Source organism: Dichomitus squalens, assembly GCF_000275845.1.
Source record: "Dichomitus squalens LYAD-421 SS1 unplaced genomic scaffold DICSQscaffold_12, whole genome shotgun sequence".
NCBI lineage: Eukaryota > Fungi > Basidiomycota > Agaricomycetes > Polyporales > Polyporaceae > Dichomitus > Dichomitus squalens.
In genome coordinates, this window is record NW_006766894.1 from 345,778 (window position 1) to 368,438 (window position 22,661).

Here is a 22,661-nt window from a genome sequence, read left to right on the forward strand (position 1 = left end):
AGCAAGCCCGTTACACTCGCAACAATTCTGGAGCGATAGTGTCGGCTGAGATTCATATGATTGTGGACCCATGAGATGAATCGACAAGAGGAGACGCTTGCCCTACGCTGCGCCCTCAGGCTACTAGTACTTGTACTTGTACTTGTCCAGCAGCTGTGCCCTCGGCAGCGGGCGATAGAAGGTCTCAAGCAAGTCTCCAAACTCCAGGAAACATCGTGGACACAGGCCTATTACCTCGGTCTCCGCCATCACGGCTCGTTCGGCAGCCGGCGCGCGTGCCACAAGTGACAAGTCTTGAGAGCTTGAGACTCGAGCTCTCACAACAAGTACTCACCACCATCTGCCCTCGCCGACGCCGCGCATCTCGTCCACCACGACCACCATGGCCGTGTGCAAAGGGGCCGACTTGTTCGACCTATCCGACGCGTGTGCGCGCGGCTTTTGGGCCGCCGTCATTCCGACCGCCTTCGTTGCTGTCGTCCTCGTTTCCTCAGTCCCGCCTGTCAGCACCCTGCTTCGTCTCGCCAAGAAGCCGTTCACGGAATTCTTGCCGCTTTACGAGGCCGAGGCACTCATTGCCGGAGAGGAGGAAAAGAGTCTGGAGGAAGAGATCGCGCTCGGTGTTCCGCTATGGCGTACGCTTGTTCTCTCCTCTGTCTCGCTCGTCGAGACTCTTCTTTGGCTCGGTATCGGCTGCTACGCTCTCATTGTTAACCCTGACGACACATGGAACGGCGTCCGAGATTTCCTCGTCGCGGCAACATGGCTCTACGCGACTCTGCGTCCCATCCTCCGGCCGGCTGCCACCGCTCCGTTCGACCTCCTGTCGCTCTTCTCTCTGCACCTCGTCCTGAACAGCGTCGTGTTCTTTGGACACCTCTACGATCGCTATGTCTATGATGTTCCCCTTCCAACCCCTATCCGTACCGCAGTCTACACCGTCAACTTGCTTGCTGTTGCAGGCCTCTTGGTTCTGGTCTTCAACATGCCCCTGGCCATTCCCAGCAAGCGTATCAAGAAGGAGGACATTGTGCGTACTCTCGTCTCTCTTACTCAGCTGGGTCGCAGACGAGTGTGCGCGCTCGTCGCGACGTGCGGATGCTGCGCCCCCAATACAAGCGGCCCAACAACGGGAGCAGTAGGGACGAGCGGAACGCGCTTCTGCAGCACTTTGCGCCCCAGCTGCGCCATCGCCGAAGTGCCATTACTGACGCCGTTCTCGCCATTTGCAGGGCAAGAAGATCTCCCCCGAGGACTACACCACCGTCTGGGGCTGGGCCTCCTTCCGCTGGGTGGTGCCCCTGCTCGAGAAGGGCACGTACACCACCCTGAACGAGTCCGACGTCTGGGCGCTCAGCCCGTCGATGCAGGCGAAGCCCCTGCACATCAAGTTCTCGCGCACGACGGGCAAACTCTTCTCGCGTCTCTGGCGCGCGAACACGCTCGACCTCGTGCTCGACTTTGTGCTCACGTACGTGAGCATCGTGTTTAACTACGCGAGCCCGTTCTTCCTCAAGCGCATCCTCGACGCGCTCTCCGGCCCCCCGGACGCGGAGAAGCGCGCACTCGCGTATTTGTACGCGTTTCTCGCGTTCGTGAGCGCGCTGTGCAAGGCGCAGGCGGACATGCAGCACCTGTGGTACGGGCGGAGGGCGTGCACGCGGATCAGGACGGAGCTAATGACGGCGATATACGACAAGGCGCTGAAGAGGAAGGACTTTTCGGGGATTGTGGATAAGGACAAGGTGGCAGAACAGAAGAAGGGGAAGGCCGGCAAGGGCAAGGACGAAGCGAAGAGCGACGAACCGAAGGCGGGCGCAGACATAGGGAAGATCGTCAACCTGATGGCGGGCGACGCCAACCGGATCGCTATGACAGTTTCAGCGATGTACTTCATCTATGGTGGTAAGGAGTAATGGCATATTGAATCGGGAAACGGTAGTTGACGTCCCCTCTAGCTCCGTTCGAGATCTTCATTGCCACTCTCTTCCTCTATCAGTAAGCAGTCTCCGTCACGCGTCGCGGTGAACGCTCATTTCCATCTGTGCAGACTGCTGGGGTGGTCCGCGTTTGCCGGGTTCTTGGTCCTGCTCCTCACATGGCCCCTCAATAACTTCATGGCTCGACGTGCTGTCCGGATCCAGAAGGGCGTCTCGACTGCCCGTGACAAGCGCATGGGTGTGCTCAACGAGCTCATCAGCGCGGTCAAGTTCATCAAGTTCTTCGCCTGGGAGGACCAGTGGATCAAGCGAGTCATGGAAGCCCGTGAGGGCGAGATGCAGTGGATGATCAAGTGTACGCGCTTTCCTCTGGGATCTCATCGTAGCTGGACGGGTTGTTGATAGCCCATGGACAGCCCGTGTGAACGCGGTGTGCTTCTCGCTGCTGTGGACGACTGCGCCTATCCTGGTCTCGGTCACGTCGTTCTTTGTGTACGTTGCTCAGGGCAACGAACTGACCATCGGTACTGCGTTCACCGTGAGTGCTGACGGATACCGATGCATGGCAGTGTTGACGATTTCTGCAGGCCATCGCATTGTTCCAGATGGTCCGCGCGCCTCTTAACGTCATCCCAGCGTGGATTGTCCAGATCCTCCAGGTATGCGAACGCCCCAGGTCGTTACTCATCTCTTCGCGCTGATATTCATTATTGACTAGTCGAAAGTCGCCCTCGATCGTATCGCGACCTACCTCGACGAGGACGAAGTGGACGCGCAAGTGTCCACCATCAAGAAGGGCCGTGTCCCCCCCTCCGAGGACGCCGAGACAGGCCTCGGGATCATCGGCGGCTCGTTCAAATGGAACGAGGTCGAAGAGCGGAAGGACGACAAGGGCAAGGGCAAAGACACCGCCAAGAGCAAAACTAATGGCACGGACGCCCACGCGAGCAGCTCCGACGCGGACGAGGCTGCGACGGCCGTCGACGACGGGTCGGTTGTGTCCGCGCTGGCGGCGTCGGGCGACCACCGGTTCGAGCTGCGCGACATCAACGTGCTGTTCCCCGAGGGGCAGCTCACGCTGGTCACGGGCCCGACGGCGAGCGGGAAGACGGCGCTGCTGTTAGCGCTGCTGGGCGAGCTGACGACACTCGAGGGGAGGATCGTGATGTCGAAGAATCCGTCCAAGGTCGACGAGCACGGGCTGTCGCACACAATCTCGTACGCGGCGCAGTCGCCCTGGCTCCGCCACCAGAGCATCAAGGATAATATCCTGTTTGGGTACCCGTATGACGAAGAGAGGTATCACGCTGTTGTGGAGTGCTGTGCGCTGAAGCCGGATCTGGATATCTTCGAGGACGGAGACGCGACAGAAATCGGTGCACGGTGAGTGGCCCTGATCGTATCCTCTGCGTGCCTGCAGGCTGATTGTCGTGCTCTGCAGTGGTGTCAGTTTGTCCGGTGGGCAGAAGGCTCGGTACGCTCTCTTATGCCCTGTGTGATATCTTGTGCTGACAAAGAGCCAGTGTCGCGCTTGCTCGCGCTGTCTACGCCCCGACCAAGTATGTCCTCCTGGACGACCCGCTCAGCGCCGTCGATAGTCATACTGCACGCCTTTTGTTCGAGAAGCTGCTCCGTGGGCCTCTTCTGGCCCATCGCACAGTTGTGAGTGATAGATCTCCTCGCGTACTCTGACGTTGTGCTCAGTCTCGTGCAGGTCCTCGTCACACACCACGTCGAGCTCGTCCTCCCCGGAGCACACTACCTCGTCCGCATGCTTGATGGCCGCATCGACACCCAGGGCACAATTCAAGATCTGCGTGCGAATGGCATTCTCGATGATATCGCCCCAACCGAGGAGATCGAGGCGCACAAAGAGGAATTAGCGGTCGAGGCTGCGAAGGCGGAAGAGAACCCCAACGCCGAGATAGATGCCGAAGCTCCGGGTGATGGGGAGCCAGACGCGAACAAGATCAAGAAGCCGAGAAAGCTCATCGAAGAGGAGCACCGGGAAACGGGTAGCGTGAAGTGGAATATCTATAATACCTATTTGAAGGCTTCGTACGTCTTCACGGTTTTTGCATGGGAGACGAGCTCGCTGACCATCCCACAGGTCGTATTGGACGTGGGGTATCTTATTCGGCCTGATCATCCTGAGCCAGCTATCTGGTGTTTCCGAGAAGGTTTGGATCAAGGTAAGTGTCAAACACGTAGTGGGTCAGGTACTTTCCAGCTAATGGTTAACAGATCTGGGGCGACGCATATGGGCAAAACGGAACCGTGATCCCGCAGCAGTTCGCATACTCCTATAGGGATTACGCCGAACATCAACACGTTCTCGATGACGGTCTTTCGCACTTCCACCATACCACCGTAGCTCATGCACCCGTCGTTCCGTACGATCTGAAGATCACTTTTCCCCCGGCCCAGGAGCATCCATTCTTCTACATCGGCATCTACGCCGCGATCGCACTGTCCACTGGTATCATTAACATCTGCGCTGTCATCACTCAGTACACCGGGGCACTTCGGGCGTCGAGGATCTTGTTCGAGAAGCTGTTGCGGACTGTCGTGTACGCGACAATGAGGTGGCACGACGTCACGCCCCAGGGCCGCATGCTGAATCGGTTCAGTAAAGACGTCGAGACGGTCGACAGTTCCCTGGCTTCCACTTTGCAGCAAGTTAACTCGTCCTTGGCGCTTTTCATGGTGTCCGTATTGACCATCATGTAAGCCAAGCTCAGTTGGAGTGGATTCCGCTTGCTAACATGCCTGGGCAGCTACGTATTCCCACTCTTCATCTTCCCGGCCATCGTCCTTGGATTCTTCTACCGCCGCTTCGCGATCGCCTATCTTAACACTGGCCGTGACATTCGTCGGATGGAGTCGAACACGCGCAGCCCCATCTTTGCCAACTTCAACGAACTACTCGAGGGCATCGTCACTGTCCGCGCGTTCAGTGCAGAGGAGCGCTTCCTCAATGACCTGTATGACAAGGTCAACCTCACCACGCAGATGTGGTACACATTCTGGATGACGAACCGTTGGCTGCTCCTGACGTTCGACGCGCTTGGTGCGGCCGGTATCTTTGCGACAACACTTTTCGCACTTTCGGGATACGTTGATGCTGGTCTTGCTGGTATTTGTATTACGTCCGCGATGTCATTCACCAACAGCGTCTACTGGGCATGTCGCTTCTGGACAGCTCTTGAGCTCGATCTCAAGTGAGTACCCTGTCCTGTCGAGTGAGCAGTAGGACTGACCATTGTCACCTGATCAGTTCCGTCGAGCGTGTTGTCGAGTACCTCGACCTCCCTCAGGAGGCTCCTGCGATCATCGAGTCCAATCGCCCCCCTGCGTACTGGCCTTCCTCGACGAGTTCGAACAGCGACTCGATGCTTATCGTGGAAGACCTCGTTGTGAAGTACGCACCAGACCTCCCTGCAGTGCTCAAGGGTATCTCGTTTACCCTGAAGGCGAAAGAGCGCGTTGGTCTACTTGGGAGAACCGGCAGTGGCAAGTCAACACTTGCTATGAGTGTCCTGCGATTCGTGCGTTGTTGTCTTCTCGTGAGATGTGGCCGAGGTGACTGACGCATTGACTGATATAGGTTGATCCTACTAGCGGTAGAATCATTATTGACGGCATTGACATCAGCACAATCGGGCTTCATGACCTGCGGTCTCGTATCGTGAGTACCGCTATGACTTCACTCTGCAGCGGATGAAGACTAACCAATTCTCCAGACCTTCATTCCTCAGGATGCCACGCTGTTTTCGGGCACGCTGCGCGACAATCTGGATCCATTTGGTATGTCGCGCAGCCAAACGTTGTCATGACAGGGGCTGACATGTTCGCGACAGGCGAGCACACCGACGCAGAGTGCATCGACGTCCTCGAGCGCGTGCAATTGATCACCGACAGCCAAGCCGTCTCCCAGCGCACCTCCCGAGAAGCCTCTGCCGCCGCATCCCGCGCCGCCTCTATCCACGAAGGCGAGACCGGCCGCGAGGCGACCATCGCCTCCGTCTCCACCTCCCCGACCGAGACCGAGGGCAAAACCGTCATCACGCTCGACACGCAGGTCTCGCCGGGGGGCACGAACTTCTCGCAGGGCCAGCGGCAGCTCATCGCGATGGCGCGCGCGCTCCTGCGCCGGAGCGCGATCATCGTGCTCGACGAGGCGACGAGCAGCATCGACTTCGCGACGGATGCGAAGATCCAGGCGACGATCCGCGAGGAGTTCGGGAACTCGATGCTTCTCACGGTCGCGCATCGGCTAAGGACGGTCATCGACTACGACAGGCTAGTCGTGCTCGACAAGGGCGAGCTGGCCGAGTGCGACACCCCGCTCAACCTGATCCAAAAGGAGGGTGGGATCTTCAGGAGTATGTGTCTGAAGAGCGGGACGTTTGCCGAGCTTGAGGCGGCTGCGAAGGCGAAGGCTGAGCGGGACCAGCTCCAGCAGTAGATAGTTGTGTTGGGTTAGAGCAAAATCCTATGTACTGCATCTTTGTGGGATAATCGTAGGACATCCTTGTTTCTATTTGCCATCCAATTTCATGCGCCAGCGTGAATACTGAACAGAGCTCGGACGCACTGAGTGAAAATTGGCAGCCACGCTTCGCAGACTTGCGCTGAGCCTACTGCATTGTGTATACGACACTGACGTTGGCGCAAGTATGGCAGCTTTGGTAGAACTTGGTATACGCACGAACCATGAGTGCATACAGTACAACTAGATCACCTTCCTTCCGCCACCCTACATCTCCGCATTCATCGCATCATCGCTTATTAGCCATCGCCTGCCTCCGACGAAGCTTGCGGCCTTCGCTGGTCAACGGGCTAGCTCGCTGGTGAGACGCAATTGCGGGGGCCAGGACTTGCGTGGGTTGGGCGGGGAGACCCTGCGCAGACAGGCTGGGACGCGGTAGAGGCGAGACCGCTGGGCGGTCGGGCGAGCTCCAACGAGGTTTAGTCCTGAACGACCGCGGGTGACGTGTGTGGGCGTTCGGAGCCATTGGTATCGCCAGATGAGCCTAAGTACCAAAAAACAGGTGGCGGGCGGGCGGGATGAAGAAGCCACAAAAGGACGAGCGAGCGAGAGGAGGCGGCCGTGAAGCGGTGGGACGGGAGAAAACTGCGTCGAGCAAGAGCACCCGTCGCTCGAACTGCACGTTTGGCGCCGGCACCCGTACTACCTGGCCTCGACCAAAGCAAAGATGCTCGAGCTTTGCGTGCAAAGTTTTGGCGAACTGCGGCGCTTCCGCCGCGGGGTCGGGGTTGGACTCCATGTCCCTCTCCAGCTCGTGGAAGAGACCAGATGCCCCGGAAAGATGCGCCACTCTGCAGCATGCCGCGTGGATGCGCAAGTATTCGGGATGCGGCAGCGACAAGTCGGGGTCAGCCGATTGGAAGGTGGCCATCGCCTGCCCCCTGGGGAGCCCGTGCGGTAGTGTGGCGACTGAGCAAACCCGATATCGATTCGGGACATCCTAGCAGCCGTTCAATTAAAGAAGGGACGGGTGCACTTGATATGAAGGCATACCTTAACGGGCTCGAATCACATCATGAGCGTGTCAAACATGGTGCGCAAAGTGTGTCATCATCATCATGTTGTCCAGCGAATGTATATTGTCGACGATGGCGAACTTGCGAATAATGTGAGCATAGTCGAAGCTCTCTAAGACGGCCCACCGTGACGCGTTCATGCTGGAATCACGCTTCGCAAAGATCAAGACAATGTCCTTCGATGACTTCAGTCTGTGCTCAGTTCTGTCTGTAGCACAGGAGAGAGCCCGGTAAAGCGGGGTGAGGGTGCTTGAGTCTAGCCTCCTCCGAATTGACATTACGAGTTTATATCGTTTTATTTGATACCTACGGTAGGTAGAGCTCCGCAAGTTTTGAAAAGTCACGACGTCCTCATTCCGCGCTGTCAGGCTCTCCGGTGCATAGAAACGAGTATTGAGTATGCCTTCGATTGACGCTCACCTTGACCCCCTCGTTGATATCGAGGTTTGTGGATTCCGCAAAGATGTGACAACACACCAAAGACTCGACGGTCCCCTCACACGGCTGACCTGTTGAATATTCGAGTTCTTGAATGAAATCAAAGTCTGCTATGCGAGTCACAATGCATCGGTAGTCTTCGCGCTTCATCACCTGCAGCCAGTGGCATGAGAAGCGCAGGATGTGGGCAACAGGCATGTCTGCATGACGCACCAGCTTTCTCGACGTCGAGAAATTCCTCGGGGACTCCGCGAGCATCTCATTGATCTGCTCCTTCGTGAGCTCAAACAAGGGTCGTGAAGGGGGGGACCAACCGCTGGAGGTTCGGGTTGTGAATTTGCGAACTCGAGGACTCTATAATCAGACAAAGTCTGGGTCAAGATAACGATAGCTTGACACTCACACGGACGTAAGAGACAGTTCTTGTGATACTCGCCCAGTTTGTTCAACTCCTCAATGTCATCTTCGTCGGTCCCCACTACAGACTTAAGGCAAGAAAATATAGCTTTGGTGACAGTGGAGATAGCCGTATCAGAAAGATAGTGGGACTGAGACAGAAGGTGTCCAAGATGCGTATGTTGACCAGCTTCATCTTCTCGGTGGTATTGTTGCATGGCACTTGGGCTTGATTTGAGTCAACGACCCGCTCGGCTTCGCGACAGATGGAATATGCGCTGACGACACTAGGACTGGGATGTTGAAAGTCTGCGCTAAGAGGTTGAGGGGACCGGAGGTCGTCGACACGCGACAATCTGAGGTAGACAATGAGTCTTAGAGTCGAGGACGGCAGAAAGAGCACCTCAGGCCTGCAACCCTGTTTTGATCAGTGCCAGTGGTTCCGAGTGGATGCCCTCCGGAAAACGCTGACTGTGGCCATACGTCACGCGTGACTTTCCTTTCTTGACGGGAGTCACACTGAATCGATGCCACGGTACAAGTCCAAGACTGTAGAACATGGGACATTGAATTGAATCTCCAAGAGAATGATTTTGGAGGCTCATTATTGCCAGCTGGCAGACTATAGAACATATTCATAGAGTCGTCATGCCGTCATGATCGCGCTTGCAATTGTTCCGGACATGTGCCACACTCTCTACCTTCGGCAGCAATTGCATCTGTACGACCTCGTGCACCTCTCGCGAGAGATCTCAGAAGCGAAGTATCCAGCGATCTCTCAGAGTCCCAGCGCGCCTCCCGCGAGGCCTCCGCAGCAGCCTCCGCCTCCCCGACCGAGACCGAGACCGAAACCGAGACCGAGGGCACGGCTTGACACGCAGCTCTCGCCCGGGAGCACAAACTTCTCGTAAGGCCAGAAGGAGGGCGGGATCTTCGGGAGCATGTTCTTGAAGAGCGGGACGTTTGCAGAGCTTGAGGCGGCTGCGAAGGCGAAGGCTGAGCGGGACCAGCTCCAGCAGTAGATCGTTGCGTTGTGTTAGAGCATCCTATGCACTAGATCCCTGCGGGTTAATGGCATGACGTCGTTGTCCCCGTTGTCACTCCATCTCCGTAATTCCAACGTGGATGCAGAACAGAGTGAGGGTGCACTGTGTGAACTTCGGGAGCCACGCTTAGCAAACTTGCGCTGGGCCTACTGCATTGTACACCTAGCACTTACATTTGCGCAAACACAGTAGCTCTCGCAGAACTTACCGGTATATGGACGACCCATCAGTACAAGCGATACAACCATTTCACCTTCCTTCCACCACCCTACATCTCCACGCCCCTCTCATCATCGCTAAGCACCACCTGCCTCCGACGAGAGCTTGCGGCCTTCGACGCCTTCGCGCTCGTCACCACGATGGCTTCCATGCGCCCCGTCACACTCGCAGTCGTCGACGCCCCGTCGCCCGTGCTCCTCTCTGCCCTAGCAACGCCAGCCTCGCTCACGCTCCCTTCCTCGTCCCAGACCCCAACGATCATCGGCCGGTCATCCAACTCTGGGGTTCCCTCCGAATCCCCCTGCCTCCGCTCCACCTCGACCCGCGCTCGTTTCTTCTGTCTGGCGGGGATGACGACCCCGTCGAACGTCTCGTACGGGTTCAGGAGCGGCCAGGGCTCCTGCCGCGGCAGGCTGATGTTCTGGCGCTCCTGGTAGAGTATCGCGTAGCTCGGTGGGGGGACGTTGCTCAGGTCCACGGACGGCCGGCGCTGTCCCTTTGCACGGGGTTCGACGTGCGCGCCCCGCTGTCTCTTCCGCGACTTCAGGGGGCCGATACCGGATGGACCTGGGATAGGGGAGGGGGAGGGGGAGGGACTGGGTTCTGTGCGGGCCCTTGTGCGTGCGCGCGATGGGCCCGCGCGGTGTTGTAGAGGAGAGCGGGGGGAGGAGTGGACGGGAATCTCTACGACGGGACGTACGGGGGCGGGGGCGGAGGAGCCAGACGGAGGGGCCCCGAGGTACTCGAGCTCGGGGCTCTCCTCCCGCTCGTGGTCAGAGGTCTGGGAGGAACTGCGCTCCTCTTGGAGGCGTAGCAGGACGGGCGACACTGCGTGAAGAGTTTGAATGGGACGGGGGCGATTGGGAGTAGTAGGCTCACATCCTTCTAGCTCAATGGATTGCAGTAGCCTGACGAGCTCGTGCTTGCGGGCAGTTCTGGTGGTATAGGGCTTGAGCCCAAGGTCTTGAATGACTGCAGCGAGGGTGCCGATCTGGAGCTTCCCCCATGGTACCAGAGACATGATATGAAGAGAGCGGTTGTGCTGCCTAGCCACAGTTGGCGTCTCTGTGGAAGCCGCGATGAACATGCTTCGCGTGTACCCTGTTTGGCGCCTGTTTGCGTGACTTCTCAGTTCAAGGAGCCACACTGCGTCGTACCCAATCTCTGTCGTGAGCCTGTTCGCGCAATCTGGATATATCTTGTGTATAGTACTTCGCAATATTACAAGCTATGTACGTGACCACTAGCACGCCTCAAACCTAAGCCAGCGTACCGTACACTTGACAATTCTGCCGGATTGCGCATTGTGGCCGTCTCTTTGTCAATTCATTTGATGTGTTCACATTTATATGGACCTCAGCCGACATTGTCGTTCCGCCATCATGGTGATGAGTGTAATGCCCTTGCTAGATCGACATTACACGTCGTATGTCTCTGTTGTTTAGAGAACCTTGCCCTTGCTCAAGCTTGTGCCGACGCAGAACAGCATGCCACGTTCCGGTCGCCCTAGTAGGTAAAGGTAACGTAGAGATTCTGAACGTCCCACGAAGCTATTGCATTCCTTCTATCCGGCCCGTAGACCCTCGTGACTGTCCTTCCTGATCACCTCCACCCTCGTGACAATCGCTGCCTACAGCGGTGACCCGCCTGTATGGCATCCTCCATGACATAATTTATGCTACAGGTGGCCTATAAGAGCCGCGATCGATGCCTCCAAGTCGGAGTGTGCAGAGAGAAGCTGTCCGATATGCATATCCCAGGCGTATTCCTCATTATCGCGCTAGGTGCGTCAAGAGCTAACGCAAGGACATGCACCATCAAGCCTTTGGGACACAGCCAAAGTGACGTCTCTCAGGTTCGTGTTGCTCTTCATATATGCGCAAATGATTCTGCCTACCTACGCTAGCTCAATTCACTTTATGCGTCCAGATCGAAGCAGCTATTGCTGCGTGTGGGTACGGCGGGACAACTGTTCTGGAAGCTGGTGAATACAACATCACCCGGTGAGTCTAGTCCTGCAGCGACATGCTTTGAAGCGTGCTGACCGTGAGCTCGCTCAGTAAAATGCATTGGGACCTCGCCAACTCCCACGTCGACCTTCACGGGTCTCTGAACGTGCGCAGATCATTCATCCTACGTCCCTCGGACACGTACTGACCTCCACCCGCCGCAGTTCGTCTTCGACCTCGAGCATTGGATGGACCCCGCGTCGACCTACCGCGTCATCTTCATCCAGTCCCAAGCGTCGTGGTTCGTCGTCTCCGGCCATGACTTCACCATCGACGCGCACGGCACGGGGGGCATCGTCGGCAACGGCCAGCACTGGTGGTCGTGGTACGGAAACGCGACGCGCCTCGACGGCGACGGGCGACCTGTGTCGCTCACGCTGTCGCACGTCGCGAGGGGGACGGTGCGGGACTTCAGGGTGGACGGCCCGCCGTTCTGGTGCAACGCGGTCGCGGACTCGAGCGACGTGCTGTACGACGGGATGACGTGCGTGTCCGAGAACGCGGACGAGACGTGGTTCGGACAAAAGTGAGCGTGTTGGCGTTTGCTCCGTTTCGTGCGCGCGATGCGTGCTGCCCATGATTGCGCGCCCATCGCTCACCGTTTGGTTCGTACCTGGCCAGCATCGTTTGGAACACGGACGGTACGTTGGGTACTGCTACTTCTTCTACATCGCCGAAGCAAGTGCTGGGTGCGTCCGCCGCTCATATGACCCTCGGGCCCGGCAGGGATCGACACGTACCGATCGGACAACATCACGATGCTCAACTGGGACGTGCGTCCACATCTTCTCTTGGGACCCCTTCTCCATTCCACTCTCAGCACGCATAGCATCTCAATTGACCGTTACGGAACGTATCGCAGATCACCACTGGAGATGATTGCTTGGCAATCAAGGGGGTACGCGTTCCGCTTCCTCGGGTTCGGTCCCGAGGCCTCGCACGCTCACGTACGCTGACTGCCTGGACGCCTTCATGCATCGCAGAACTCGACGAACGTATTCGCCAAGAACGTCACCTGCCGCGGGGGGACGGGCATCGCGTTCGGCTCGGTGGGGCAGTACTATCAGCTCGTACGTCCTTCCCCTTCTCGACGTACAGTACGTGAGAACCCGACGGTATTGACGGTAACGGTCAGCCTGACTACGTCGATAACGTCGTTTTGGAAGACATAACGGTGAGTAAGCACATCGTCGTCTCCTCTTTGTCTCGACTGCGCGCGCAAACGCTACGTCCGTAATGTGATTGTCTCTCTGACGACGAGCGTCTGGTGAACGTCCTGTGTGCTCCATCTGACAAGTTCGTGCGACCGGACGCCCAAGTCCAGCCGCTGATGGAGCATGGGGTGCGTGACTTCCGTCAGGTTTGCAAACGGAATACGATAGTTGACGAAGACTCGACAGGTGTACTTCAAGTCGTGGACGGGGACGAGGATAGGGTTTCCACCTACGGGAGGAGGAGCAGGCGGAGGTAAGTCCAGAGCGCGATTGCGGTGCAAGACAAGTACGGGAAACTCACAGCGGCATGTCTTCGGTATACATTTCTAGGACGCGTATCTGGCGTGGTCGCGCGAAACGTCAACCTGGATCAGGTCACAACGCCTATCCAGGTCTATCAAACAAACCTCGGACATCCGTGAGTCCCGGCTCCGAGGCATCCAGCCATATACTGACGCTAATCTTCCTGATGTACGTATACGTGTTGTGGGCTGACGCACTGCTGGCTACATCAGAGGGGACAAACCGTCGAAATTGCAATTCACCAATCTCACCTTCACGAATTGGACGGGGACCGCACAGACATCTACAGGTATGTACGCACCTGCGATCAAACAATTCCGTGTTCGGGCATGATATTGCTCCGAAACGATGGCGGTCTGTGGATGCAATCGGTGCTTGCTTTGTTTGGATGCTTGATTGCTCCAGCTTGTGTGCTCGTCGGGCTCTTCTCGAGAATCCGTAGCAATCAACAATGGATACAGATAAGTACCTTCTACCAGCCCGCTTGGTGCTCTCGCGCATTCTGTTTTTCCACAGATAAGAGATATACACTGATTATCCTTGGCGTTCCGCAGTCGTTGATCTCGAATGCAGCCCTGCGGCACCATGCACAGACCTCACGTTCGAGCAGATCAACATCGCCGTTCCCGGCGATCAGGTCGCTGAATTTGCGTGTGTGAACGTAGCAAGCGTCGCGGGGGTCGCCTGCGGAGGGTGGGTGCCGTTTCCTCACCGTCTGTCGTTTTTCTAAACTTGAGCTGCTATCTTTGCGCTGGGGTATTAATACGTGGGCACCTGTCGTCATCGCGGTTGCTGGCCGTTCTCCGTTGTTAACGTTGGGCGTGGGCGGCGGTCAGGAAGCAGTGATTCATCGAAGGGGACGCAGCTGACGCTGCGTGGAGGTGATGAGCGCATACATAGCATAGCAGCAGACGGAGGGCGGAAAGAGGTCAATAATTTTTATCAAAATTGTCTGATCAAGGACGGAGGGATGCGCAGCACGGTCCAACGTTGGCGTAGAAATGACAGAAGGCAGACAGCGCAACGCGCACGACACTAGTTATGCAGAGTGCTCTGTTCCGTGAGCCGGCAGGGTTGATGCGGCGGCTGAGCGATGATCGCCTTCTCGTCCATCGCAGGGCTATGTTTGTTCTGACATATCTGTGGCAAGCTGACGGCGTTTCGGAGGCTCTCTGGCAGTACGAGCGAACGCTGACCTGGGTTTGTATGGAGATTACTGAGGTTGATTGGACACCGGTGTCTGTTGAGATGATTGTGCGGTGGAGATGGGAACTGGTCGAGGACGGTTCCGGCGCAGCGGGGCAGGCTGGAGAGGGTCTGGAAGGCGTCGGCCAGGGGGTCGCATAGCAACATAAAGCGGGTGTCGCAGCTAGCGCCCAGCAACAGCTCGCTCCTGCACGAGCAAATCACAAAACATCTCACCCGCCCCCCACCACCTCTGCCCCCTCCCATTCTTTTCTTCCTTCTCCCTCTCCCGTCCTTGTCCTTTTCTACAGGCAGGCCCTCATTCTGCGCAGGACGTCGACTTCGCTCTTGTCCCGACCCGACCGACAACCGCCCCCACAGGCAGCCAAATCATGCCCTTTAACAAAAGGCGTCAGTCCAGCATGGATTTCTCAGACGGCAAGATCCCCTCTCTCGAGCAGCACCCCGACATCGTCATCAACGGCAATGGCCCTGGCCACCTCCAGCGCAACAAGACCGAGCGCCGCCGCCTCCAGGGGCTCCAGCGCACCAACACCACCACCTCCCAAGGCGTGACGCCCTATGTGCCCCGCACGCTGACGGAGAAGTATAACCACTGGATGATCAACGAAGGTGGTCGCCGCCTCTTCTTCTTTGGCTTTTTGCTCTTGCATGCCCTGGTCATTGCTCTCGGGTTCGTGCACTATCGGCTCAAGGACAACTTGGTCGGCTCCAATTCGACATTCGGCATCACCTTCCGTGAGTGGCTCACAACTGTGCTATTCAGGTCACAGCGCCCCCCTAATGTCTTGTCTGAACTATAGCGATCGCCCGTACGGCTGCACTCATGTTGCACGTCGATGTCGCCTTCATCCTCCTCCCGGTTTGCCGCAACTTCATCTCGATGCTCCGCCGCACGTCCTTGAACCAGGTCATTCCGTTCGACAAGAACATCACGTTCCACAAGGCCGTCGCGTGGTCCATCGTCATCTTCTCCATCGTCCACATTGTCGCCCATATGGTCAACTTCACCGAGCTCGCCATGATCGACCCCGACGCGACGACGACCGGCAAGAAGGTCATTGCGTTCATCTCCGCCAACTTTGTCACTGGCCCCGGTGCGACCGGCTGGATTATGACCGCCGCGCTCGGTATCATGGTCTGGTTCGCGATCGAGAAGCGTCGCCGTGCCCACTTTGAGTGGTTCTGGTACTCGCACCATCTCTTCATCGTCTTCTTCATCAACTGGCAGCTCCACGGTATGTTCTGCATGATCAAGCCCGACCGTCCGCCCTATTGTTCGTACAACACTATCGGCGTTTTCTGGGTATGTCTCGTATTCTGAGCATCTGAGCAAGGGAAGGGGGAAATCTGACATCCTTGTAGCGCTACTGGCTTGTCGGCGGTGTCATCTGGATTTACGAGCGTATCCTTCGTGAGGTCCGCTCCCGTCACCGCACCTACATCTCCAAGGTCATTCAGCACCCCTCGAACGTCATGGAAATCCAGATCAAGAAGGAGAAGACGACCACTCGTGCCGGCCAGTACATCTTCTTGTGCTGCCCTGAGATCTCCTACTTCCAGTGGCACCCCTTCACCCTTACCAGGTACGCTGCGCTTCTCATCCCAAGGTTGGACTTCTCGCTCACGAAATCACAGTGCCCCTGAAGAGGACTATATTTCCGTCCACATCCGCGTCGCCGGCGACTTTACCACTGCCTTCGCGAAGGCTGTCGGCTGCGACTTCGGCAGGAATGAGAAGGGCGAGAAGAGCGATGCCGGAGGCAAGGTTGTCGGCACCTCTACGAACCCGCCCATCAACCGCGTCCTCCCCCGCGTCATGGTCGACGGCCCCTTCGGCTCCGCGTCCGAGGACTTCCTCAACTACGAGACCGTGCTCCTCGTCGGCGCCGGTATCGGCGTCACGCCGTTCGCGTCGATCCTCAAGTCGATCTGGTACCGCATGAACAACTTCAACTCGTCGAAGCCGACGCGGCTCTCCAAGGTGTACTTCACGTGGGTCATCCGCGACTTCGGCTCCGCCGAGTGGTTCCACTCGCTGCTGCACGCGATCGAGGAGCAGGATACGCAGAACCGGATCGAGATCAACATCTACCTGACCGCGAAGATCAAGGAGGAGGACATGAACAACATCATCGTCCAGGACGTCGGCGCGGAGAAGGACGCGATCACCTCCCTGCGGGCCCCGACGCACTTCGGGCGCCCGAACTGGGACCGCGTATTCAGCTCGATCGCGGAGAAGCACCCGGAGACGGACGTCGGCGTGTTCTTCTGCGGGCCGTCGGTGCTTTCGCGGCAGCTGCACACCATGAGCAACAAGTACTCGTCGCCCAAGGGCACCAAGTTCTTCTTCGGAAAGGGTGCGTCTGCTCTCCTTCTCTGCTTCTGCGTGTCTTCCACGGTCAGGGTGCTTACTCTGCCTTCGCCTTCGTCGTCGTTTCCGTCGCACAACAGAGAACTTTTAGACGCCGTGCGCCAGGCATGGGCGATGCAAGGGGGGCCTGCCGCTGCAGAGTTTCGTCGTCGGACTGTACGATCTACCACGTGTTTGTGCTCAATCTATCTCTCTTTCTGCCTCTACACATACGGACTATCTTTGTTGTCGTTCGGTCGGGTGGCTTGCGCCAGTCGTTTGCACACGTCCTTTCGTTTCGTGGATACGCCCGTCGGTAATGTTAGTTATCGTTGTTTTATATACGTTGCTAGCGATAGCAATCTAGTTTGGGAGCTAACACACCGTCTGAGAGATGGCTATGTGCCATGGATCTGTGTGAAAACGTTGCAGAACGCGTAGAATGCGGAGCTGCCGTGTTGATGTCATTCTGTGCTCGTCGCTCCCCAGTTGCGATGTTGTTGAGAACGCTGAGATGTAAGTAGGTACCGAGCCCGTATCTGAAGTTTATGAGTGACCTAAAAGGTCGAATATTGCGGAGACCATGAAGGGGCAGCTTGTAGCTAGGAGACCATATCGTCGTGGTGATGAGTCCCATCGACGCGTGTACGTGCCGGAATGGAAGAGTAGCGCAAAGTGTCAGGTATGACAAGGCGTACTTGGGAGCTTCCATGTTCTGTCTATTTGCCGCGAGCTTGTAGTTATAGACGTGAGCTTGTGAGACGGGCGCGTGAGAGCGATCCGGAAGGCGTCGTGTTACACGCACCTAGGAGACAATCGATCATCCGCAACCTCTGAACTTGCCAGATGCGGGAGATAGAACGGGGACAGGGAAGCTCGCTCATCTCGACCACGGCCGTCCGTGCGTCTGCGTCGTGCGCGGGGTCTGTTCCCAACCTAGGCAGTTCAGCTGGCCAGTCCAGTGCCGAGCTCGGGATCCCGCAATGCAGCGCCGACATGAGCCGGGGAATGACAGGAGGACACCATTCGATGCGCATGCTCTGCCTGCGAAGCAGCGAGCGGGTAGCGGGCCCTTCCAGATGTCTGACTGAGTTGGAAAGTTGACTGCACAATGGACGCCCCGATCGTCTGCGCCTTCCCTCGCTAGCGGCGCTCGCGGCGGCTCGGTGGTCACGCCAGACGCAGCAAGTGCATCCTGCGCGGTCTCGATCGACCTAGTGGCGCCTAGGGAGGCAGGCCGCTCGAGCCGACGACGGTGCCCGCGTGCCCAGACACGCGGTGTCCGTGCGGTGGAAAAGTCCCAAGGGCTAGGGCGCGCGCTGGGCGGGCATAAGTGCTGCCTGCCCACACGGGTGGGGCGACGAGGAAGACGCGGGGACACGGGTCCAGTCTGCACGAAGGCGCGGAGAGGAGCAGACGAGGAAGCCCGCGTCGTCCTCCGCGACCGCTGCGAATGGAGCAGGCGAGCGCGAGCGTGCGGTCGTCTGTCGCGGGATGGGGGTCCAGCCGCGTTCGCTGGGCCGGGGCGAGAGCCGGCCTCCAGAGTTCACACTTGGTTTACGTCTCGGGCCTCGCTCGCTGTCGCGCGCGCGGGCTCTCAGGCCCAGCCAGCTCGCGCGCATTTGCCACGGTGCATGTGGGCGCATCTGACCACCCCCCAGTACTTGGCTTGGGAAGCGCGTTCCTGGATGGTTACTCTTGTTCCGCAGGAAGGGCTGGAGAGGTCACTATGGCTGTGTCGCGACGCTGCAAAGTACGTACACTTCTCGATGAAGCTTCACGGCGTAACAGCCTTCCAAAGTCCAGTTGCGCTTGGCAGTTAATTTCCTTGGATGCCACCTTGTCTGACAGTCTTCGTCAAGTCTGAGCTGAGCCATCGCTGGCTTCACGCTTCGAATTCCCGGACTTGGGTCACTATGTTCCCGCAAGAGCCGTTAGGCATCATAAGCTCTTTGACGTCGGCGACGACCGCTTCATTATGCGGGCCTGCTCAACGTGAGTGTGAGTGAAGGTGAGTGAAGGTTTGCATATTGCGGTCCGTCTGTGCGCTATTAGCAAGGCCTGCTGAAGAGCTTTGTCCGAGTCTGGAGCACAGTGCAAAAATACGTGCCATTGAGCCAACCCAGCGACGGGCGCATATATTCCGATAGGAGCCTTCTCGTGGACGTACGAGAAGCACCGAGAGGCCGCCGACGAGAGCCTAAGCCAAAGTGCGTGATGGTGCTCTACGACTCAGTGTGAAAGCGCTGCATTGACCTGCCCACTCAGGCCGCGCTCATCCCCGACGCTTCGACTCATAAACCTAGGAGGGGGCAATAGAGCAATACGGGTGCTGAACTGATAGACGTCCGTGATAGGATAGGCATCAATGAATGAACCTTGGGACGGAGCATGATGCGACATACCCATGCAGGCGGGCGTTCGCACTGGGAGCGTGTGCTCCATTGCATCCTGGGGGCCCCTCCCTGTGGAGACGCGAACCACCGCCGCCTTCTTGAGCCGAAGAAACACCCCTAGACGAATGCATCGGAGAGAAGCTGGCAAACAACTGCCCAGGAAGGCCGCATGCGCGACGTCGACATCGACAACTGTTCGCGTCGTCCGGCGGACTGGCAACCGTTCAAGTCTCGGAGAAGTTTGTTGGCAGCGGTGCTTCCTACTAGCCTTTGCATGCTGAGCGGTTCTGACAGCATGCGTCCGTCCGCAAGCGCAATAAAGAGGCGTCCGTTCGAAGGGTGTGCGCGTGAGCAGGCTAGCGGACGCCAAGTGGCGGTTACAAATAGCGCACGCCGGGCGATCCTGCTGGGAAAACATAACAGCGGCTGCTGTCGCAGGGCCGGTGGGCCATCTGACTCCCTCCGGCTTGGAGCTTTTACTGACCGGGCCTGTGCTTCCAGCGATCCGGCGACTCGTAGGTGGAACCGGAGGCACAACCATCTTAGTTCGGAGAGAAGAGGGCTTGACAGGTTCGGGACTCGGAGATGGGCTGTTGCATGGAACACTCGACAAGCTCGCGGCAGATGGGATTCATACCGGGTAACGTAAGGCGAGGCTCGGAGTCAGGTTCTTCGGATTCGGTGCGTCTCCACTCGCATTATCGTCTCATCTACACACCCAATGGTCCTATCCTTGTCGATCTCAACACTCCGCGACACGCTAGCAGGCTGTAATTGTCAGGAGAGTCTCGAGCAGTCCATGATTCGTGAGTGCCAATATCACCCCTTGGGGCAGCCAAGGAGGCTGCAATTGGTATGGTGCAGTATATGGCAAGCCCGCGACGTCGAGAGAATAGGGAGGAAGCTTGCAAACGGACGACGGAGCCGCTTGTCGTCTGGCCTCGGGATGTGTACCGCTGCGACTCGAGCGGTGATCCTCGGCGTCCGCGGTTGGGATGTCGAGCCGTGTGGACGAGGACATGCCTGAGCCGGGTACGCGGCAGCCTCTTTGGCAGACCTATAAGTATAGGCGGTATCCAGCAATCCTCGACCTCGTCAGTGCCACACGACGTCGGAGACACCACTGTCCGCATCCGAACACCCATCCAAGTTCAGTCCTAAACTCGCATCTCGTATACCAACATCCGTCGTTCAAGATGGCATCTGTCCGCCGCCTTGTCGATCCTTCAGGTACAGGCACCCGCCACCGTCCCCATCTTCCGCGTACTGATCGTCGGTCACTCCTTCAGATGAAGATGTTGAGGCCATCGTGCAAATCTTACTAGACGCATTCAAAGACGGTCAGTGATTCTAGTTAACGTGCATCAGCAAGTGTTCCGTGGTCATCGTCATATTTATTCCTCCTTCTTCCCCGCTGCAGACGTCGGTATGGCGTCAATCAGCGGAAATTCCGCCCGGACGCACGCCGACGTACATAGGCGAACCATCCGTGCATGTATCGCACATGGAGAGGTATATGTTGGCCTCGTGAACGAACGAATACAAGGCGTCATTGCCTCAATCGCCCCCGGGGAAGACTGGCATTTCTAGTTGGTCCATACCATCATTCTTCCATGTGAACTGAAAGCACACCTGTACTCTGCATGTTCTGCGCTCGCGCCCCACAGTCAACAAGAAGACTTCCTCCGGAGCTTGTCGCCGTACCTCAGCGAGTGGTATTCATATCATGTACGCTCACGCTCGCCCGGCTCGCGACCATGCTGTAACGATTGATCGTTGACTCTTCACCAGTACATACCTACTTACGAGGAGCTCTACAGGAGTGCGTTCAGATCTGGGGAGCGTGCCCGAAGGGACGCATGGCATATCAAAGTCCTCGCTGTACATCCTGACGCACAGCGTCGGGGGCTCGGGCGACTGTTGCTTGGCAGTGTGAGCAAACAGGCAAGTCATCTTCATATTCCCTGCATCGATGTTAATTGACGGTTCAATTCCTGCACCAGGCTGATGCTAGTGGGAAGCGGATAGTCACGGACGTTAAGAGTCCATATCACGTGAGTCCTTAGCCCCGATGGCGTAGGACCGGTCGCACTGATGATACATCGCGATTTCTCCAACCCTACCGGTACAGGTCCAGTGGTTTCGGAAGTCTGGATTCTCTCATAGAGGCGTGAAGAACTTCACCTCGAAGGACTCCACCGGCTTCCCACTATGGTGCATGGCGAGGGAACCCGGCCCATCTGTGTAGCCTAGGTCCCTTCCCGACGTCGTCAACTCTCCATACATTCGAAGGTCCAAGCATCCGCCCTTCAGGACTATCCCTCGACTGCTGTAGACCCAAAGCTGCGATATTCTGCTACGCCTGTATACTATACAGCATCAATATTTAGATCGGTGGCTGCCACGTTGTATGCCAACAATTGTTTTCTGGCCAGTCGTTGCATGCCCAGCGGTACCTCGGCGAGAGTTCCCGTATGCGTAATGCGTGAAAACACCGTGCGTCCTGCCCGTAAAGCTTGACTCCACTGGACAATTACAATTTTACGTTAGTAGACGCCACATATCCACAGCGAACAAGCTACAAATGTAGGAGCATACCGCTCAGATAGTTGCTTCAATGCAACGCACAGTAGTTGCGCAGCGATATCCGCATGCATCCTCTAAGCCAGTGAACGCAAAGTCATCATTGGTAACGATTCCGTGCCATGGTACCTCGACGTCCTTTCCTCAGCTGTCAGCAGCAAAACAATATAGGGCAGTCTTTCCCGACTGGGTGCTGCGGCTACAATGCTGAATCATTGACGAGCGCTAGCATTGCCAGAGCCTGCTAGGAGAAGTTACCTAGGTTATTCCTGCGCGGCCGTGTTTTCTCCATCCTAACGCTGTCGGAACAGCTTGTAGGACAGCGTCAGCTAAGCGAATACATGCCGAAATTGTGTCGTGCGTCGTGTACGACACTCCCCTGAACATCACGTCGAGCCGAATCCCGAGGACCAATTACCCAAACGCACACACATTGAATCTGCTACCTCCGCTTCCTCACCTCAGTCAGAGCCCTTGTTGCGCATTCTGCGTCAACGTGACTATGAACAAGAAAACCACATCGTCATGGCCTCGCCGCGCTCCAAGTCTGGCTCTTTGATATTTGCTGTACATAGTCTCATTGACAGATCAACGTCAGTCACAGCGGGCTCTGGGCCTCATCGCTGGTTGAGAAAGTAGGGTCCGGTTACCCGGGAAAGGTTCTTTGTGGATGCCTAGGACATTACGGCATCAGCACCGCCCAGTGTGTATCTGAACCTATATTACACTCACGTGTTCATGTGAGTAGGCTGGTAGGGATAAACGTTCATCTCATGAGATCTTCATGATCTGGATTATACCCCGCGATCATGAAGCTCGTGTCGCCCAGAATGACCGGATGCATTGCTGATTAGTATGGGGGCCATGCTTACCACCCGGACATTTACCAACCGCCTGTAAGAGTACCCAGCATACCGTCAAAAATCAGCTGTTCACCCAAGTATGAAAATGAGAAGTGCAGAGAGATTCATGGTCCACGGTTTAAGGCAC

General features: G+C 57.1%; 6 protein-coding genes across 6 annotated transcripts; 3 read left to right on the forward strand and 3 right to left on the reverse strand.

Annotated features, from left to right (window-relative positions):
• Positions 1–382: 382 nt before the first annotated feature.
• On the forward strand, positions 383–6,408 carry DICSQDRAFT_126869 (multidrug resistance-associated ABC transporter; the record flags this gene model as incomplete). Its single annotated transcript, XM_007365404.1, has 17 exons — positions 383–1,030; positions 1,233–1,905; positions 1,959–1,998; positions 2,051–2,295; positions 2,357–2,478; positions 2,528–2,599; positions 2,659–3,323; positions 3,382–3,414; positions 3,458–3,602; positions 3,655–3,998; positions 4,051–4,132; positions 4,185–4,666; positions 4,718–5,161; positions 5,218–5,488; positions 5,548–5,628; positions 5,684–5,747; positions 5,780–6,408. 17 exons carry the CDS (start codon positions 383–385, stop codon positions 6,406–6,408), a joined length of 5,040 nt encoding a protein of 1,679 aa, XP_007365466.1.
• Positions 6,409–6,976: 568 nt separating this feature from the next.
• DICSQDRAFT_169778 (uncharacterized protein) lies at positions 6,977–7,363 on the reverse strand (the record flags this gene model as incomplete). The annotated part of the gene is made up of 1 exon (XM_007365405.1): positions 6,977–7,363. One exon carries the CDS (start codon positions 7,361–7,363, stop codon positions 6,977–6,979), a length of 387 nt encoding a protein of 128 aa, XP_007365467.1.
• A 1,661-nt stretch (positions 7,364–9,024) lies between these two features.
• Positions 9,025–10,628, reverse strand: DICSQDRAFT_180482 (uncharacterized protein; the record flags this gene model as incomplete). Its single annotated transcript, XM_007365406.1, has 3 exons — positions 9,025–9,499; positions 9,562–10,435; positions 10,487–10,628. 2 exons carry the CDS (start codon positions 10,626–10,628, stop codon positions 9,657–9,659), a joined length of 921 nt encoding a protein of 306 aa, XP_007365468.1. The 3' UTR covers positions 9,025–9,499; positions 9,562–9,656.
• Positions 10,629–11,354: 726 nt separating this feature from the next.
• DICSQDRAFT_105455 (pectin lyase-like protein) lies at positions 11,355–14,082 on the forward strand (the record flags this gene model as incomplete). Its single annotated transcript, XM_007365407.1, has 15 exons — positions 11,355–11,462; positions 11,537–11,610; positions 11,668–11,722; positions 11,781–12,142; positions 12,238–12,257; positions 12,343–12,389; positions 12,479–12,514; positions 12,600–12,686; positions 12,752–12,790; positions 12,914–12,958; positions 13,017–13,083; positions 13,161–13,248; positions 13,346–13,422; positions 13,688–13,826; positions 13,970–14,082. 15 exons carry the CDS (start codon positions 11,355–11,357, stop codon positions 13,977–13,979), a joined length of 1,254 nt encoding a protein of 417 aa, XP_007365469.1. The 3' UTR covers positions 13,980–14,082.
• Positions 14,083–14,740: 658 nt separating this feature from the next.
• On the forward strand, positions 14,741–16,804 carry DICSQDRAFT_169781 (NADPH oxidase; the record flags this gene model as incomplete). The annotated part of the gene is made up of 5 exons (XM_007365408.1): positions 14,741–15,077; positions 15,143–15,645; positions 15,705–15,925; positions 15,978–16,699; positions 16,794–16,804. The coding sequence occupies 5 exons, from the start codon at positions 14,741–14,743 to the stop codon at positions 16,802–16,804; spliced, it is 1,794 nt and encodes a 597-aa protein (XP_007365470.1).
• Positions 16,805–18,773: 1,969 nt separating this feature from the next.
• DICSQDRAFT_136284 (uncharacterized protein) lies at positions 18,774–21,516 on the reverse strand. The gene is made up of 10 exons (XM_007365409.1): positions 21,220–21,516; positions 21,092–21,142; positions 20,880–21,032; positions 20,509–20,816; positions 20,378–20,428; positions 19,856–20,318; positions 19,590–19,769; positions 19,383–19,531; positions 18,961–19,327; positions 18,774–18,902 (listed from the first exon to the last, which is right to left on the reverse strand). Exons 6-7 carry the CDS (start codon positions 20,107–20,109, stop codon positions 19,631–19,633), a joined length of 393 nt encoding a protein of 130 aa, XP_007365471.1. The 5' UTR covers positions 20,110–20,318; positions 20,378–20,428; positions 20,509–20,816; positions 20,880–21,032; positions 21,092–21,142; positions 21,220–21,516; the 3' UTR covers positions 18,774–18,902; positions 18,961–19,327; positions 19,383–19,531; positions 19,590–19,630.
• Between the last annotated feature and the right edge of the window lie 1,145 nt (positions 21,517–22,661).

Coding starts and splice junctions, on each gene's coding strand:
- DICSQDRAFT_136284 (XM_007365409.1), bottom strand. CDS start 20,109: ATGTCCTCGTCCACACGGCTCGACATCCCAACCGCGGACGCCGAGGAT. Junction 19,770..19,855: donor ACTCTCCTGACAATTACAGC/CTGCTAGCGTGT, acceptor GTGGAGACGCAC/CGAATCCGAAGAACCTGACT.